This window comes from Vombatus ursinus, unplaced genomic scaffold, assembly GCF_900497805.2.
Source record: "Vombatus ursinus unplaced genomic scaffold, bare-nosed wombat genome assembly UNPS02014945.1, whole genome shotgun sequence".
In the NCBI taxonomy this organism is placed as follows: Eukaryota; Metazoa; Chordata; class Mammalia; order Diprotodontia; family Vombatidae; genus Vombatus; species Vombatus ursinus.
The window spans coordinates 28,383,133-28,395,756 of NW_020954723.1; the positions used below are offsets into that span (position 1 = coordinate 28,383,133).

The 12,624-nt window shown below is 34.9% G+C and overlaps 1 protein-coding gene across 5 annotated transcripts in view; it reads right to left on the minus strand.

Annotated features, from left to right (window-relative positions):
- PCNX1 (pecanex 1) overlaps window positions 1-12,624 on the minus strand; it is a 238,611-nt gene that overhangs the window by 70,701 nt on the left and 155,286 nt on the right. For all 5 annotated transcript variants that reach the window (XM_027844619.1, XM_027844618.1, XM_027844617.1 and 2 more), the window contains 6 exons: window positions 9,518-9,550; window positions 8,039-8,210; window positions 7,454-7,564; window positions 6,227-6,318; window positions 4,972-5,081; window positions 4,476-4,581 (listed from right to left, as the gene is read on the minus strand). In XM_027844619.1, the coding sequence (XP_027700420.1) occupies window positions 4,476-4,581; window positions 4,972-5,081; window positions 6,227-6,318; window positions 7,454-7,564; window positions 8,039-8,210; window positions 9,518-9,550 (624 nt within the window). The remainder of the gene's footprint in view (window positions 1-4,475; window positions 4,582-4,971; window positions 5,082-6,226; window positions 6,319-7,453; window positions 7,565-8,038; window positions 8,211-9,517; window positions 9,551-12,624) is intronic.

Genomic DNA, 12,624 nt, shown 5'->3' on the forward strand with positions numbered 1-12,624 from the left:
CTGCCATCATCTGATACTGCTGACTACACTCTCCACTTTGATACTCTTCCACTTTTCTCCTCCTAACTGAATGTCTGCTCCTCTTTGGTCTCCTTTGTTCATTCATTATCTCTGTCTATCTCACCCCCTACATGTGGATGTTCACCAAGGCTTTATACTGGGCCTCTTCTATTCTCTCTACTGTCCCTCTCTTAGTGCATAATTTCATCATGTCCCATGGGTTTAATTATCATATCTAGGCAAGATGACTTCCAAGTCTGTATATCTAGCCCCAGGTTCTCTCCTGAGTTCTAGTCACACATTTCCAACTGACAACTGGGTATTTCAAACCGAATGTCCTGTAGGCATCTCAAAATCAACATGTCTGAAGCAGAACTCATTATCTTTCCCGCCAAAGTCATCTCTCTTCCAAACTTCCCCTCTATCTGTCAAAGGTACCACCATCCTTCCAGTTAACCTAGGTTTACAGCCTCTGCATTACCCTTGAATTTTCACTTTCTCTTACTTCAAACATCCAATCAATTACCCTATTTTGTTGTTTCTGCCTCAACAACATCTCTCACATGTATTCCCTTTTTTCTACTCACAAAAGCCCCACTTTAGTTGAGGCCCATATCACCTCTAACAAATGCTAAACTAGCCTCTTAATTGGTTTCTCTATCTGAAGTCTCTCCACTCTCCAACCCACCCCATACTAAGCTGCAAAAGTGATTTTCTTAAAGTGTAGGTCTGAATATGTCACTTCTCTCCTCAATAAATACTAATGGCTTCCTACTGCCAGCAGAATCAAACAAAAGCTATTCTAGTTGACTTTTCAAGCCTCTTAACTCATCCCCAATTGAATGATTCCAGCTTTGTTATACATTACTCTTTCTTGGAATGCAAACCCTCCTTACCTTTTCCTTTAAGAGTCCTCTTGTTTCCTTCAAAATCGAGCCTTTCCAGATTCCCTCTCGGTCTTTCTGACCCCACCCTACTACTGCCCAAAGAGCATTTACCTTGTATTTATTTTACAGACTTGCTTACGTACATATTGTCTCTCCAGAAGGAATGTAAATTCCTTGAAGGCAGAGACAATTTCATTTTCATCTTTGTATCCTCAGTGATACACACAAAGTAGGCTCTTAATCAAAGTTTGTTATTGATAGATTCTGGAAACAGAATTTATGGAAGCTCTATTGCACTCAATTCATTTGCCTAAGTTTTCCAAATAATCTGAACCTGTGCTACTTATCCAATCTCAGTGCCTATATCTACTCAGAGAGATTCTTCCACTCTAGTCAGATTACACACATGCAGCATGTGTTCTTTTCTCATCTTCAATCTTGTCCCATTCTATCCTGCACATTGCTACTGAATGAACCTTCCAAATGCACAACAAGGATGACATCACCCCTTACTCAGAACTTTCTATGGCTCTTTATTGCTTATTAAAGCTTAGCAATCAAGCTGGTCATTCTTGGCTAAACACTCTACAATTTACCTCCAACCCACCTGGGGGTAGCTGGAAAAGCAATAAAGTTTGGAGAGACCTCAGTTCAAATAACTTTGGAAAAGTTATTTCACTTGAGTATTAGTCAATTCATCTATAAAATGAGAATAATAGTATTTCCACTGCCTACACTAGGAGTATTTTGGGTAAATCATTTTGAAAACCTCAAACTGCTCTTGGAAATGAAAGCTAATATTACTACTCAAAGAATGAGAAGATTGGAAAGTTAGGAAGATATCAGGCTGCAAAGAGCTTTAAGTGATAAAGGCATTTATATCTGACCATGGAGGTAACAGGGGGCCACTGGAATATATTGAATAGGAAAGTAATGCCACTGTGAAAATTAATATTGATTTTGTATTTTATAATTGATTTCACTCTGTAACTGATTGTATTTAGTAACCTCATTCTGTATTTTATAAAAACTTCGGCCTTTTTGTCTCTGAAAGAAGAAGTTTATGAGTTCAAAGTTCAGGTAAGTTCAGTTTCTGATCACTTTTAATTAAAGAAAAACTCTGAGCTAAAGTTTAAAAGTTCAATACTGTCATTGAACATTTTAATTCTAAGGGAATCTCAGCACCACTTGCAAATCACTTTCTGCCAAGGAAGCCTCATTATTTCTCATAACTTCAGCTACTGAGAAACTCCAAGGCATTTGTGTATTAAAGGTGGTCTTATCTCACTCCCAGGTCCCCAAGCCTGTTACTCCTATCAGAAGCCTCAGGATGCAGCTGGGTCCCATAAATTCAAAAAGCATTCCTTCAAGAGAGAGAGAGGTTGCCCTGATCCCACATGTGTGTATGCTGGCTTTCCTTAATGTAATCAATCATGACCTCTCTCTCCCATGATGCTGTCAATCTCATAACCAATGATAGCATTTTTGTTCTGTTCTTTGTTCTATACTTATAAAAATTAGTTGCATCTCCATTTCTGGGTCTTTGGCATAAATGAAGGCAATTCATTGACCCTTTTATTGGCAAATAGTGCCCCTGTTAATAAAATAATATCTTGCTTGTACAAGTGTGCCTCAATTCACCTTTTCATTAAATTTCATTTGTTATAGTCACCATACCAATGCTTTAGCAAAATCATTTTGGTAACCAAGTGGAGGATAAATTGAAGTTGTGGGAGACTTGAAACAATAAGAGCAATTAGAAGACAACTGCACTAGCCCAGATAAGAAGTGGGAAGGATGTGAACTAGGAGGGTAATTGTATGATTAGAGAGAGAGGAATGCTAATGGAGGGGAAGGGTAGGAGAGAATGAGGAGAGGAAAGGAGAACAGGCACATATTAAGCACCTACTATATCCCAAGCAATGTGCTAAGCACATTTAAAGTATTATGTCATTTGACATTAAGACAGAAGAGATGTTGGAAGGTGGAAATGACGTGATTTGCCAATGGACTGAATTGTCAAGGATGGATCCAATGTGTCAAGATGGGTGACAAAAAGGACAGTAATAAGAAAGAAAGTTCATAGAGGGAAGAATTTTAGGAGAAAGATAATGAGGTCTGTTTTGTTCATTTTGAGTTTGAGATGCCTATGGGACATCCAATTCAAGCTACCCTAAAGACACCCTCTTCTTCTCTTGCAATTCCCTACAAAGGTTGGAGACCAGGCAGGAGATGGTGGCACAGGACAGTAAGGCTTTCTCCTTTCCTCTTCCTTCCAGAGGCTGGAGTATACCAAAGATGAATTTGAAAAATGTTGAATTCATTTTCATAAAATTTTGTAGAGATGAAAACTTAGGCATATAAATGAATCATTATTGGTATTTTCTTAATCACCTTTCTCAGGATTAAAATCTGTTTCCCCAAACATTTGTTATCATCCCCTCTTTAAATATCCTGGAAAGTGATCTTTGGCAGGGAATCCCACCACATGCCGCTAGGTTTAGTTCAGCTGCTCTTTCCATTCTCAAGCAGCACACAGAGACTATGACAGAAATGCTGACAGTCTCTTTTTTCATCTTATTTTTACCTCATTTTGACATGTTCTAAAGATGATCTGGCTTTATGAGCTTTCTTGTCAAACTCTCTCTAAACTCCTTTATTCTCCACTACCTTTTTTCAGTCAGTTCCATATTTAAGTCTACTACCTTCCACAAATGTTAACAATGCAAAGTATCAATTTAGATAAAATATTAACCTAGAGACAAAAATTTCATACACTCTTTCAATTTAAGTATTTGTATGACTCACTCCTAGAATGCCACTTAAGGTTTTATAGTTGTACCAATCCTAGAGTTTAGAGCAGAATCCAATGCAGCCTAAAACTACTGTGAGAATAGTTATATGTCTTCTCCCTTCTCTCTCGCCTCCCCTTTCCTTCTAGTTGCTGAGGCTCTTGGAAATGACAAATCTCTGTGCTTCCTGAAAGTTTGGAGACTCGAAATGCCAACTGCCACATGAGTCAGGAACTTGCTTTGAATCTCTGATGCTGGTAGAGAGTGATGACAGCAGTCTTAAAGCCTGGGGAATCTTACTTGCAGCATCAGATAAGAAAAAGAATATGATTTACGCCCACATGGATTTCTCCTGACCCCTATCTGAGAAGTGTTTCCTTAGGGAAAAGGCTGTAAATTATAGAAATAAATATTTAAAAACAATATTTTGCTATCTGAAAACAAGTTCTTAATTTTTTTTATATGGTACCCTCAATTCAATATAATTGTTCAAAATTTTATCATTCTATGACTAATGATATCACTTAGTTTCAGTTACTCTAAAATCTATTCTCAGCATATTATCTATTTCACCACAACTAGAAAATCAGGATTGGAAAGAGGTGGTTCATACATGTTAAAATTTTTAAATGAACTAAATAAAACACATTACAATTCAATGAAATTATGGCCTTCATAATAATCTATTGGAAGTTTTTTAAACAGTGTATATAATCTTTAAACGTACAAACTTTTCAAGGTCCATGATTTACAGTTTCAGGTGGTTTAAAAAGGGACAACACCTTAAGGAACTTACAACAGAATTTCTAAGTTTGTCGGGCAGCGGGTCTTTTACTTCTGAGAGAGGATCCTCTGGATTTTTCTCTTCTGTATTTGGAAAAATTTTTGATTGCACCAAAGAGCTACAATATAAGTGAAAACTACATCAGACAAATGAATGACAAGCAATGGTTCAAACAACAAATAATCCATTTCAAGGAGGAAATGAAAAGATGAATCTAGTTTAATCATGAACGAATGATGGCGAACTAAGAAGTCTAGGATGTTATAAGCTAATTGAATATAACATTTAGTCTTTTCATCATACAACATACAACTTAATACCTTTCAAATCTGCCAAATCCTCTGATTATGTGGCTATAATCATCCAAAGTTATTATGTTTAGAAATCTAAAACAAAAAGTCACAGCAGGAGCACTTTGGGGTGGGCTAAGGGAAAGAAAAACTCATCCAAAATGCTTAAATGCTTGTGTGAATTTTTTTAATTCATCATGGTCTTTGGTTTTACTTACAAAAGTACAGATGGATCACTACTTTGTCTACTGAGATGATAGGATATCGCCACTAACAAGCCACAAAATACAGAGAAAAGTACAGGAATATGCTGGCCATCCCAAGAATCCTGTTCCAAAAAAATATGAGCAGAGGAGAGTAATAAGTTTATAATTAGTATTTCCACTTTTAATGTTTTAAAATTAACATATGGCTAAAAGAAAATTAAATCCAGCAAGAATTACACCACATCTTTCATTTTGTTATCATCTACACCAGTCCACACATTCTCAGTTTCAGGCAAACTTCCCTTAGGGTTCCTTTTTGTTAGGTGACCTTCCACTCCTAAGTATTTGTCTAACCAATTTCATTCATACAATACAATTATTATCCTGGCAAGTACAGTGAGGAAGACTTCCTTCTTCCTGAAAACTTTATGGGATCAAATAATTTTTATAATTCACCAGCCAAATCTCTAATCTACCTTTTCATCTTAGAATTTTATAATTATAAATTTCTGTTGGCTATCACATTTGCCTCTCTTATCTACCATACTTGATTCTAGGCTGTCTCAGGACTGCTACTAAAGCTACCACATTATTTTCAAGTTATCTGTATCTCAAGCACCTAAGCTGTTAAGTAAGTTGTGAACATCCTCTATATGTATTAGCTGCCTTGTTGGTTTGTTTTATAGTACCTACTAAAAAGTTTTGTTTGATGGACATTCAATAAACTTTAAATAACTAATCTCATCTATCCATCAATCAACAAGGATTAGATGCCTACCATGTGCTAGGCAGTATAGTAGGAACTGGGAATACAAATACATTATTAGCAAATCAACGGCATTTCTAACTTCCAAATTTCATTTTTAAAATCTGAAACCCACTAACTATATTTCTCCTTTAACCATTACTTAGTTAAGAAAGCAATTCTAAGAAAGTTATTCTCTAAAATCACTTTATTTTATTTCATTTTTTTGGTGAGGCAATTGGGATTAAGTAACTTGCCCAGGGTCACACAGCTAATGTCAAGGGTCTGAGGCCGAATTTGAACTCAGGTCCTCCTGACTCCAGTGCCGGTGCTCTATCCACTGCACCACCCAGCTGCCCCCAAAATCACTCTTAAACCAATTAAATTAAGATACAACATATTAAGACTATGCTAACACTATACTCAGTAAAATAACATGACTGTAGTGAATGCAAAAAATGCAGAAAACATATAACTATCTTTATTAAGTAGTAACTTAACAAAATAAACTTTATCACTTACCCTCAGAGCGCCATAACACAGTCCATACAATAATGCTACTGCCACAATACTACAGATGAAACTGTAAAGTGCTGCAAGCAAGCTTGTGGTAGCTAGACATTTGGAAAAAACATATGTTAATCTTTGGTAATCATCTATAGATAAAAACAGTGTATAGATTTAAGTGTTTTTCTTAAGTTAGATAGTCTCTCTACTAGTTTTGGTGATACTTTGAAATTTTAAAGTAAAAAAACTGAGAGGACTAGACATAAAAAGTCTGGTATATCACTTAAAAATCAGAGAAATAAAATTCCAATTTGGTAATGAAGAATCCTTTAAAAGGTAAAGAGGGATGAATCAAGCATAAATGTAAATAATTCAGGCAATAAACAGGAACTAGGAAAGCAGGGTGAAAGGAAAAACTAAAAGGAAGAAATGGTAGCAAAATTTTTGTCATTTCATCTTCTGGCTTTCGATGAGGCACTTTCTATTATTAATTTTACTGCAAAATTTTAAATGACTAAATGAACCACTTCAACTATAGAAGAAACAACAAAGGAAGTAAAAATATGGACTAGCATTGGTTTTTAAAAATTCGAACTAGGTAGCAAGTGAAACATTAATTAGAGAGAATAATATTTCTTGTTATTTAAGTCATTATACCTTGATCTCAATATTCTCTTATCATTCCATCACATTTTTCTTTTATTTTTTAAAGACAGGAAATTTATTAAGAAGGAATATTTTTCAACCACAAATTCTGACTGAAAACAGGTTTGATTCCCCCAACAAAAGCTTCTCTTATAAAATATTTTAGATTAAATACTGGTATTCCCTTTCTACAAATAAATTAAAAAATACAAAAAAGAAAACAAATATAAAATTATTAAAAAAAAGAAATGTTATATATATATTATCATTTCTCTCAGACTATTGGAGTTTTGGGGAAAGGATACAATGTTTTATTAATGTGTTAAATCTGATTTTACCATAAACTTAAAAACTATAAGTTTTATTAAAATGGTATCATCACTTCTTACATAAGAAGCTCTAATTTCAGTAATTTTGGGTTTTTCATTGAAAGACACATTTGACTAAACTAAATCTTGGTCTCTTTTTGATGTAAAGTAAGTAATGCTATTTTACTTCAGGTCTGAAAGTAAAATAAATTACATTAGAGGCTACTCATTAACAACTGATGATTAGACATTTTGGTTCTGTTCTCTCCAATAAATAAAATGTACTCACCATTGCCACCAAACACATGAATATCCAATTGTTCACAGAGGTACATCACAAATGTATTCACCTGAGGCAGGAGCCCAACAAAGAACACTATGGGGAAACATAGTGTGAACACTACCCCCCCCCAAAAAAAGAAATAACATGAAATTCAATTAATGTAAGGATATTTACAGTAAAATATCCCTCAATTTCTTTACACATTATAAAATGATGACATATTATCTAGAACTGACATTTTGGTATAAATGATTATTCTAAAATTTTAAGCTTCCTAAAAAATATCTACTTCAATCATTTTAAACAGGAACATTAAGTACACAACTCACAAGGGCATGTGCTTCATTTATTCTGCTTAATAAATATACCAAATGAGCATTTTCTAAAACATTTTCATAACATTCATAGTTTTTACTTCTGAGAAACCAGACTTTTTTCTCTCTACTAGACAGATTAATATAATCAAAACAGAATCACAGCATGTATATCTTTCTTGATAGTGAATACAGAAGCCAGTCTGACTCATCAGTGAATACTGCTACTATACGAATAAATTGATGTTGATGACGTAAGAATTTAAATATGACCTACCTATAACTAAATCCCTGGCTGACATAAGCAGCAGTGGATTGGTGAAAGTCATTCCATATAACTTGAACCTGGTTGTAGGAAGGTTTCTGCTACCATAATCCAGGAGCCAAATAAGACCACAACACAAACAGAAATAAACTGGTCTGCTATAGGCTATGATGCGATTATGACCCTGGAAAGGATAGAAATTAGTTTAGTTACTGAAAATAATTCATTTAATTAAAAATATGCCTCTTTGATAATATTATATATTGAATATTTATGTTATGTAAGAGCTCAAAATATATTCCCACTCACCTTTAAAAAATTCTTATCAAGTTTAAATTTCTATCGATGAAATGAAGATTTTAATCCACCCCATGCTCTACTTACCAATTTTTAAGAACAAAAAAAGTGAGAGACAGATTAAATGACTATCCTATATTCACAGAGATAATGCAGAGATTCAAACTCCCATCCCTGGAACACTACTCTTTTTCCTCATCCCCAAGTCCTGGTTTCCTTGGCTCCCTTCAATCTTTAGTTAAAATCCCCCCTTCTGCAGGAATTCTTTCCTGGTTCCCCATAGTGCCTCCCCTCTGAGATTACCGCCAATAAATCCCACTGGAATCTTGCTCATACACAGTTGTTAGCATGGTGTCTCTCATTAGATTGTGAACTCCATAAGGTCAAGGACTGTTTTTGCCTTTCTGTGTTTCCTGACACAGAGTAAGTGTGGAATAAATGCCATTTCCTTGGGCACCACTTGCCCTTTCCACTACAGGGGTTTGAACTAGATCATCTCTAATGGTCTGCCCAACCCTAACGACTAGAATCCAGACTTCTTAAATCTTAGTTCAATGTTCTTTCCATTATACTAAAAAGCTTCCCAGAGGATGGGCAAAGGAAATGAAAAACTTATAGCCATCAATTTTTCTACCTGTTAGCAATTCTTGAGAAGCAAGTACACAAAGAATGGATAAAATTCATGATTATCTATTAATTTTATGATATTGATTAATCAATGAGTTCCTACTACATACTAGGCATTATGCTAGCTTTGGGGTATATAAAAATGAAAACAAAATAGTTTTTGCTCTCAAGGAACTTAGATTCTATCACAGGAGACCGTAAACTCTGGAACATCAATATGAATACAACAATAAGTACAATCAGAAAATGTAATGTTTCACCTAATCAATTCTTATTTAATTGACATCACTCTACAGAAGGGTTTGGCAAAAATGAATTAGTAGAACAATCTTCAATGTCACACCTAGAATTTGCAAAAACAAGTTAATTATATTACAGATTGATAATCTATCTCTATCACTAAATACCAACAATTTGTTGGAAGCTGACAAGAACCTCTCAATGGCATCTCCAGGAGTATTTCATGGCTCATTAGTGAGGTGGTAGTATTGTAAGCCTTCATTTAGGCACTGACACTAAGGCAGGCTTGGTTAAATGCTGTATTTTACGTGGATTATAATAACTTACATGTCTAGGTGAAGAAGAATCTGGTTGGACACTCTGAAAATAAAATAGAAAGAATCAGAGTTATAAATTACATCCCTGAGATTCTGCTCACTTTAGAACCATTTTCCAAAATGATAAAGAAACAGTAAAATCCAGACTTATTAAAATTTTTGCTTGTTAATTCCATTGAATGGAATCAGTACCACATATTGGATTTATTGTCATGGCAAGGAAAGTTTTTTTCTTCCTGAAACAAACTATAAGAGGCTATGTTCAAAATTGTGTATCCAGCTTAGTATTTGTGAAGTGATACATGCTAACATATGATTCATTATTTCAAAGCTTTAGATGTGTAAACTCTTCTCCTGATATAACATGTATTGCCATAATACCGTATTAATTCTTTCCTATCACCAAGACTATGACAAGCTTTTTTTGTATTAATATTTAATTCATATTATATATTCATTTCCAATAGCACAGCAAAAACATTAAACTGTAATGTTCACAACTTAAGCAACATCTCCGTGGCATAGTAGATATATATAATGATGGACATGATCAGGAAGTCCGGAGTTCAAATCTTGCTTCATAAACTGACTCAGCTGTGGAACCCTAGGCAAGTCACTTAGCCTACCTCAACCTCAATTTCCTCATCTGTAAAATGGGAATAATAATAGAAATAATGAATCATATATTAACAGCTATCACTTCACATATATTAAACTGGATACAAAAAATTGAACAGTGTTGGTGAAAGTGCAAAAGTGCCACATAAATTTATCAATTTGCCATATCAATATTCAACTCCTCAGCTATCACCTTTTCGAGGTTAATTCCCACATCTCTATCTCTAGCTCCAAACTAGCATTTCAGTTTCCTGCTAGACATCTCTTTTCCACTGACACTTCAAATCATGATTGTAACTCAATACACACAGCAAGAAGTATGGGGAAATCTGTGACATATGAGAATGTATACATCATTCTGCTCCGTGCACTCTCTGTCCAGTCAAGCCAACTGAATACTGTTTCCTACACAAATGCACTCAATTTCCCAACTCCACAGCTATGCAATGAGTCTCCCCCTGCCCATGCCTGGAATAATTCTCTTCCGACCTCATCCTCTTAGAATCTCTAGCTTCCTTCAATGCTCAGCTCAAAGTGCACCTCCTCCATTAGGCCTCCCCTTCCTGATCATCCTCATCTGCTAGCCTGCTTCTCACTACCTTGTAGGACAGGCTTTTAACAAACATACCTGTCCTTTGTACTCTTCAACAGCAAGGTCCTTGAAGGCAAAGACTGCATATTCTTAGATTTAATATTTTCTATAGCAACTAGGTATTCCATATACTTAAAGAACATTTAACAAATGTTTGCTTAATAAGTGAATGAATGGAGAGGAAAAAAGAGCATGAGAATGGGAGTGAGGAAACCTGCCAGTATTAGCTTCAATTTCCTCATCTGCAAAATGGGGGGAAGGAACGCTGTTATATACTAAATAAAATTCTATAATTCTCAAATTTCATCAATTAGCAATCATGTTTTTGAAGTACCCTAAATTCTACTCCATTCAAATCTAAAATGAAACCAACTCTAAGGATATTAATCCAGATTCACTTCTATTCACTCCCTCTCTCATTTTATAACAGATGAATAAAAAAGGTGCTTATTAATTCTTAGGGCCAAGCACTGTGTTAAGTAAGCATTAGGGTGAGAAATACAAAATACAAAAACAAAGACAATCCTTGTTCTCCAGGAACTTAGATCCTAATTAAGGAAACAACACAGAGTGGAGTGGTAGCCAGGGAGAGACACCTTAATCCACAAAATACAGAGATATAATTAATTCTTAAGTTCTATCCTCAAATACTCTTCCTCCATCACATTCAGGACCCAATATTCTACTCTTAGTCTACATGTCTCCAACACCAACTGAGTATAAAACTCTCTGATGGAATAACAGAAGACATGTAGACACAATGAATCTAGTTAAAAGACACAATATACAACCAGAAAATATAAAGTAATTAGATTCTGGGATAAAGATTAGAAAGCTAAAGGAATTAATAAAAGATAAAGATCATTAAGGCCTGAGTTAATCAAAGAAGGAGGTCTAGATAAATCTTCAATGGATTATAAGATTTATAAAATTAGAGAAGGAAAATTATGGGAGGAGGGGCCTACAACATGTTATAAGAGGCATGAGGTGTAAAGGAAGGAAATTATGTGCACATCTGAGGAAACAGGGAGGTTATTGCCACTAGGCAATAAGATTAAAATAGGAAAGTATGAATAATGCCTGGAATACCATACCAGAAGCTTGGATAAATTAAATTCCAGATTCATCTATGATACTTTCTAATTATGATCATAGGCAATTCATTTAACTTTGCAGAGCCTTAGATTCTCATCTGTAAACTGAAGATAACAATTGCATTGTGCTACTTATCTCACAGGATTGTTTTAAGGAAAGCACTTTGTTAACCTTAAGTAGCTAAGTAAATGAGATCCATTATTACTGCTATGGATGATAACAATATTATTATTATTACAATAAGTGAAAGAGAGAAGAGGGATAATTCTAGACAAAAGCAATGGCATAAACAAATTCAGAATGGGAAATAAGCAAAGTATATTTAGGGAACAATGTGGTTCATCTAGGAAGAGTCTGAAGGGTTCGTGTTAAGAACTGAAAGCATATGTTGGGATTGACTTGTGGAGTTTGAACTTAATCCTATAAGTAATGCGGAAATAGTGAAGGCTTTTGAGCAGAAGAGTAACATTGCAAAGGTAGCATTCTGGGAAGATTAATCTAATAGTACTGTTGGAGAGATTAGAAAGGAAAACCCACAAGCAGGAAGACCAATTAGGAGGCTACTACAACAATCCAGTCATGAGAAACTGGGTTAGGATGGTAATAATGGGAACAGAAAGGAAGAGAAAGATTTGAAGGACATTTCACTCAGAGAATTTCATCATAGAACTTAGTGACTAAGATCTAAGAAGGATCAGGTCAAAGATGACAGAAGTTGAAAGCCTGGTTGACAGGATGACACCATGAAGAAAAAGTGGGAAGAACAGAAACAGTGAAATTAGGAAAGGAAATATTTTGTTGGTAGGGAGAAA